The sequence below is a fragment of the Colossoma macropomum genome, unplaced genomic scaffold (assembly GCF_904425465.1).
Source record: "Colossoma macropomum unplaced genomic scaffold, Colossoma_macropomum, whole genome shotgun sequence".
Classification (NCBI taxonomy): domain Eukaryota; kingdom Metazoa; phylum Chordata; class Actinopteri; order Characiformes; family Serrasalmidae; genus Colossoma; species Colossoma macropomum.
The window spans coordinates 9,033,380-9,040,879 of NW_023494796.1; the positions used below are offsets into that span (position 1 = coordinate 9,033,380).

The 7,500-nt window shown below is 41.2% G+C and overlaps 1 protein-coding gene across 1 annotated transcript in view; it reads right to left on the reverse strand.

The window, feature by feature from the left end:
* LOC118816500 (C-type lectin domain family 4 member A-like) overlaps positions 1-5,271 on the reverse strand; it is a gene marked incomplete at its 3' end in the record, with an annotated part of 11,696 nt that extends 6,425 nt beyond the window's left edge. The window contains exons 1-2 of the mRNA XM_036582907.1: positions 5,153-5,271; positions 4,666-4,744 (exon numbers count right to left, since the gene is read on the reverse strand). Coding sequence (XP_036438800.1) covers positions 4,666-4,744; positions 5,153-5,271 — 198 coding nt within the window. The remainder of the gene's footprint in view (positions 1-4,665; positions 4,745-5,152) is intronic.
* Positions 5,272-7,500: the final 2,229 nt, after the last annotated feature.

A 7,500-nucleotide genomic window follows, 5' to 3' on the forward strand; every position in this document is an offset into this window, starting at 1 on the left:
ACACATTAGTAAATCCACCAAGGAGTGGCTCAAAAGAAAGAAATGGAGGATAATAGAATGGCAAAGTCAAACCCCAGATGTGAATCATATTGAAATGTAGACTGTGGATTTAAAACAGGCTGTACATGCAAGAAATCCCTCAAACACGGCACGGTTAAAAGAATTCTGCATGGAGCAGCGGGAAAAAGTTACTCCAAGTAGATGTCAGAAACTGGTAGAGTTATAGAAAAGTTGAAGCTGGTTCTGTGAAAGGGGGCAATGCCAGGTACTGAAGACAGAGCAGGTATTTTTTGGGTGGTGGATCATTCTCAGCACTGCATTGACACTGACGTGGTGGTGGTGTGTTAGTGTGTGTTGCGCTTTTATGAGTGGATCCGACACAGCAGCGCTGCTGGAGTTTTTAAACACTGTCCACTCTATTAGACACTCCTACCTTGTTGGTCCACCTTGTAGATGTAAAGTCAGAGACGATAGCTCATCTGCTGCTGCAGATGTGTTGGTCATCCTCTAGTCCTTCATCAGTGGTCACAGGATACTGCCCACATAGGTGTTTAAAAACTCCAGCAGCACTGCTGTGTCTGATCCACTCGTACCAGCACAACACACACTAACACACCACCACCATGTCAGTGTTACTGCAGTGCTGAGAATGATCCACCACTCAAATAATACATGCTCTGTGGTGGTCCTGTGGGGGTCCTTACAAATGATGAACGAAGTAAAGATATAATATGCTTATGAATACAGACATTTAAATCATATTTAAGTGTAAATTTACAAAACATTTTGTGTACATTGTTTCCACTCACTAACTGTTTTTAGGCTGCTACAGACTGTGTGTCTGATGCTGCTGTGTTCTCCTGCTGACTGCCATCACAGTGCTGTGGATCAAGTTCACTGCAGAGAGAGACCAGATACACCAACCTGACTGCAGAGAGAGACCAGTTACAGACCAGATTTTTAGATGTAACAAATGAACGAGATCAACTGAAGACTAATTACACCACTCTGATGCATCAGCTTCAGAATCAGAGAGACTGTCTTCAGAAGTTCTCTAATCTAGGTGAGCAGATCATCTCTAAGGTTTAAGACAGTTACCTTCTTTTGGAGTAGCTAAGTTAAAAAGAAAGGTTAAGTAAGCAATACACATTACCATGTCTACAATGGCTACCTGCTGTTGAAAGGAAAGAAAGGCAAAATGTAACCTATTCTGTGGTGTGTGGATTTGTATCATGTTAGCTATGCTAAAATAACTTAGCAGGCCAAAAGTGTCACAAACCACAATATGTTAGATTCCATCTAATTGGTCCTCTGCTGACACAAGTGTAGATCATAGAAACTCATGTCTGAGAGAGCAAAGTCAAGAGACTGTTGGAGTGACAAAAAAGTAACAGTCACCATCATAATTCTGAAAGTCCATCATTTTTAAACACTGTGGTAACCTTATTACTGCCCAACGCTAGATAAATATTAAATACTGATAGATTATACTTAGTGTTGGACTTTTTGGTGTTAAATATGTTTCCTGCTGTTTCTGACAATGAAAATTTAATACCTTGTACTTTACATGTATGAAAGGGGGTCTTTGACTTTTCAATTGTACTTTCCATGGAAATTCTTCACTCTCAGTAGTATATATAGTTTTATAGCACTGTACAATTGGTTGACTGTCCTGTTGATGTGATTTAGCTTTGTAAAGGTTTGATAATTACACAATGATTTAGAATCAGCTTTGAAAGTAACTAACTGAGACATTCATAGTGTGTTAAGATCTATTTACGTATGATTCACACATTCTGAACTGCTAATCCTGTGAATCTCAGTAACTGTTTGACATACTCTGAGAACTCTGACATTTGATGAGCAAAAGCACTGTATCTAATATGGAAACAGCTACATTGTGTCCTTACTGTATGTCTGACTGTATGTTAAGGGCAGGACTACAGGAAAAGAGATGTAAAGTGTGTTACCGTAGACAGCAATGCCCGTGCCTACTGACTTGGAAGAATAAATTTAATTCATCATCCGTCTTGGCTGATTACTCACTGTACACAAGGACACCACAAAATTGGTGAGAGACCTGTGTACAACCTACAGAATTGAATCAAGATGTATGCTGCAAATGCCCCTTTTCCAACCCCATTTCTGCCATGTCCAGGTGAGCGAGCAAGCAAGCAAAGTTTATTTATATAGCGCTTTTTACAACACGTGTTGTCACAAAGCAGCTTTACAGAAAAATCGGGGTCCAAGCCCCCTTGAGCGTCACCAGTGGTGACAGTGGCAAGAAAAAACTCCCTAAGAGCAGGAGGAAGAAACCTTGAGAGGAACCAAGACTCAGAAGGGGAACCCCTCCTCCTCTGGTCAACACTGGACAGCAAACAGTGTTAGTATAAAGTGTTATAGTACAAAATGGGGAAAAAACAGGTGGAACAATGGTTGATTTTAGATTAGTTTTAGTTTATGCAGCAGCAGCATCATCAGGAGGGTCAGTTCATGAGGGTGAGGATTGCACAGCGTTGTACAGCATGAAGCTCAACGGTGGTCAAGCCGGTCCAGAAGGCTGGCGAGCAGTGGCCCCCGATCAAGGCAGAAGAAACAACAGCATCAGACGCACAGGATGGGCAGCTGTTCAACTCAGCAAAGAACGGAAAACACAGAGTTAGTTCTGTAAAGAGTGACTGATCACAGATTACAGTGTTAACAGAGCAGCAGAGACTCCGGCAGGTCTAGTTATTGCAGCCCTTTACTAAAAGGGAGAAACCAGAAGGTAACATAGATATGAGGCTCCCTGAGATGACGGCGCCCCTCCGCTCCACCGTCAACAAACTTGAGTGAAAGAGTGAGAGCAGCGGGACGACAGCACCAACACACGCAGTTTACCATAATACTCCATGAACCCCCAGATCTAAACTTTTTGTAAATCTCCAAGGCTAAGAGAAGAGTTTATTATTGACAGAATAGGCTTGGTTAAACCTGTAAGAATCGGATCTAACATACAAGTAGAAGATTTTGCAGAGGAAACAATTTTAACTAGTTCATTTTGTTTAAGTAATTCCAGCCTCTCTGCAGTAATTTTAATATTCTCAGGATCTAGACTGGAATTATAAAGCAGCAGGTTTGTAGAGTTCAACTGTACATTCTGAATTTTCTGCCTAATTTTTTCCATTTTATCACTAAAGATGTTCTTAATCATTGCTGCTATAGGCTAATGGCATCTGGGGTTCAGTAACTGTTTGGTTCTTGGTTATTTTAGAAATTGTGCTAAATAATAATCCAGGATTATTCTTATTGTTTTCTATGAGAGAGGAGAGAGAGGCTGAGCGTGCTGCAGTAAGTGCTCTTCTATAGTCTATAAGGCTCTCCTTCCAGGCGGACTGGAACACTTCTAGCTTAGTCAGGCACCATTTTCGCTCAAGTTTTCTGACAGTCTGTTTTAAAGCTCAAGTATGATCATTATACCAGCTTTTTCTGCCTTACTATTTTACTTTTTAATGGAACCACACTTTCTAATGTAGATCAAAAAGTATCCTCTAAGAACTTGGTCCTAATATCTAACTCGGAAGGATTAGATGGACAGCTGACAGAAGCTGCTAATTGAGGAAGGTTTCTGATAAAGCTACCAGCTGTGGAGGAAGTTATAGTCCGCTTAACACGATGGCATGGTGATGAACGCACATTACCACTAAAGTGAATTTCGTATGAGAACAAATCTGATTTGCCCTACAATGTGAACAAATTATCCTGACCAGCAAGTATGCTCGAGTAATGGACCCACAGGGGTAATACAGGCCAAGTAAACACACTTTCCAGGTCTGGGTTAAGCATTCCAGGAATCTGGAAGGGAAGTTCAACTGAGGAAAGAGGGGCTTCAATGGTGGTTTCACTTTCAGTTCTTTTTCAATGAACCAAACTCAGTCCTTTCAAAGTCAGCCTAAATGGGAACAGCTGCTGTTTGTGTTCACAATTTAAATGAGCATTAAAGGGGATGTTCTCTCTCTGGCCCTATTTAGATTCAGTGAGTTTATTGGGGTGGCAAAGGAAAAAAAAACTCTAAACAATTTTGTATATTAAAATGCATGGAATTTACTCAACATAATTACTGCTGAAAGTACACTAAAAGACAAAACTGAGTTGAAGTTTTCTTTATTCTCTTTTATGAGGAAATTATTTAAACATTTGAATCAAGTGAATTAAATGCATCACATTTGTTTCCAATGCATTAACATTAATAATGAGGCATCAGCATAAAATAAGATGCGGGAGACACTGTAGATGCGGGCAAATTATTATGGTTCTCAGAAGAAACTCTGAGACATCTAGGTTCCGGTACTTAACTAGGCTTTATTGAAAACTTGGCTCAAAGAAAGCAGTTACAACTGAAAACAGCAGATCTGTGCTTAGTTACTGGCCTCACAGCCTAGCCTAGCCTCAACTTAACCCTCCTTTGTTTTTAACTAGGCTATGTGAAGTTCCTGTCAATGACCCCCCAAAAGAAAAGTAGCTCCTACACTTCGAGTCCACCAAAAAATGCATATGACCATTTAGGACAGAACATATCAGTCTTTCGAACACTAACTAAAACCCAGGCGTATACTGTCACCACTTTGCTCCTCCTTTATTCAAGAGTAGTGACCCTGCTGCATACTAGTTCCAGTCCCACCAGACCCCCAGGTTCATTCTGGAAGGCCGCCCCTCCTGTTCCTTGCCCATGGCCTGCCGGTCATAGTTCTGCTTTCTCCATCGTCTGCAGTGTCGCTGACACTGGCAAGAGATGCTCACGCGTACTGGAGCCCCTACTATCTGACTTAGCTCCACCACTAGCTGGCATCATTAGCTTCACTTGTCCCATCCAGCATGGCCCCAAACACCACTAAGAAAATCTAAGCCAAGTTTGTACGCACCCCAAATGGGCATTACAGAACTAGTGTTCAGACCCCCCCAGGACAACCAGGAGCCACTTTCTCCCCTTCAGGTGGACCTGGTCACCAGTGACTGACCTGAGCTGGATGTTGGTTGCCTCCCATCCCTCTGTTGCACCTCTCTTTGTGTTTGGGAGCACACTTAGTCACAATAGGGGTAGTGAAGAGCCCATGTCAATGAGCCGCTTGCCACCTGTGCTGCACTCTATCCAAAGTTCACAGGGAGAGCTGACCTCAGAATACTTTCATTACCCTGCCGGCTGAGGTTTGTGGCATCGTCTGGTTCGGTGTCCCCTCCTCCTGCAATGCCAGCACACCAGCTGTCCTGCTGCCACTTGCACAGAGGCTGCATGGCACATCATCTCAACCTCACACTAACTATCTCTGCCGCCCGCCTCCACTGCATGATGAACCTGACTCCTGATTGTGGCCTTCATATTCCCTGAAAATCGCCTCCAACTCATCTGTCCGCCATAAAGCCTCTTCAGGCAAGTTGGGTTCTCGAGCCACAGCTGCTGCTGGGGCTTTAATGGCCTCACCACCCGCTTGAACATGTCCAGTGCTTATCATGGAAGTTATCATGGACCTTGGCCAGAAACTCACGGAAAGTGAGCACCACCATCTGTATTGGTGGCGAGTGGGACCATCCAAAATTCCAAATGTATTTATCAAACATATTTTTGCACTGTATGAAAATGGGCAAAAAATGTAATTGTTAAATATATTGTTAAAAAGCATTTATTTGTTACTATGTGTTTTTCAATTTTGTTATTCTAACAAAGGTTACAAATATAACTAAATATACATGAACTGAATGAATAGTACTGACTTCTGTGTTTTGCATTGCTTGAACCATGTACGTAAGATGGTGCTCACACAAGATGTATTTCAAATAAATACATTAATAAATAAGATATGAAATCATAATTGCACTTTCAGTGAATGAATATCTACAGCACTTGCTTTTGCCATGTGAAAAGTTCACTTGCCAATACTTAAAATAAGATAATGGAATACAAAGTCATTTCAATGGGTTTTCCAAACAGTAAAGTGCATTAGACAGTGTTTTAATAATTTTCATGCATTTTCAAATGTAGTTGACAAATACATTTAAATAAATTCATTTTTTGTATGGGACATTTCCATGTGTATTATTTCCCCATATATTTTGTTTATTAAATAGTGATGATGTGAAGATGATGTAGTCTCCGCTGACACCGTCTTACTTGTATAAGATTTATTACAAAGTAAAACAGTATCATATCAAGCACCATAAAGTACCTGAGAGGGGATCAGTGCCAATTCTGAAGTGTCCCCTTCAGAACAGTGTAGCCAATGGCTTATATAGGGTGGTTGTTGTCATAACATATGGTCCTTTTTAAAATAATCTCATCCATCTGGAACTAAGAGAGGAAGGGAGAGGAAAAGAGAGGGTCCCATTCCCTATGAGACCTTCCCTTGGACCAGGGGCCCCCTAACTTAAACATTCCAAACCTGCAAAAACAGAACACATGGAACTCCAGATACTACAATTTGAAAATACATTTATTTAAAATATATTTGGTTAATATGGCAATATATTCAGAAATACATTTGGAATGTATTTCAGCATGGATTGTAATGTATTTGTAATATATATCAAATATATAAAAATAAATGTCCATATATTTCTTTTTCTGTATGGGTCGTTTCTCTCTGTGCTGGTGTTGGAATCTCTCTACCATAAGCAGGCCACAAACACTCACCAAACTGTCTTCCCAGGCTGGCTACAATGCTGCAGCATGTCCCTGAAACGTCAGCAGGGATGCCTAACAAGGCCTGCAGGGCTGGGCCCTCTAGCACTGAGGGTAACCACGCTGCCTTAGCATGGTCCATCCCCCCATGCTTACAGTTGACAGGGGCAGATCTAGCAGGGCAGAAAATTCACAAGCTGGCTTGCAGCAAAGATGACATCTTGTGACAGTACCATGTTTAAAGATATCGAGCTCTTCAGTACGACCCATTCTACTGCCAGTGTTTGTCAATGGAGACTGCATGATTATGTGCTTCATTTTATTCACCTGATAGCAAAGAGTGTGGCTGAAACACCACAACTCAATAATTATGAGGGGTGTCCCAATACTTTTAGCCATATAGTGTATCTGTCTCTCACAGAATCAGCCATGGGTAGTATCTCTCTCTTTTACAGGCTCAAACACACACACATGCGTGTGCACACCCGTATAATAATTAAGTATAAAACCAAAAACATGACATGCACATTTCTTGCAAAGTCCAAAGTGATATTACTTGTATACTTTGATGGGTGAAAATGGGATAAAACAGTTTTTAATGTTAACTTGAGTGTATAAACATAAGTAAGAAAAGTATTGATGTATTTAGTTATCAGTGAACATGGTTGGGTAGTGACAGAATACATGTTACAGTATTATGAGGATACAAAAAAGGCCACTGTCTTCTGTGAGAATGACAGACAATCATATTGCAGATCCATTCAGGCACATGCACAGATAGACCCCAGGGGGGTTTGAGACCCTGCAACCTTGCCCTCAGACTGTTGCAAGTGCCCTCTTGGTTGATG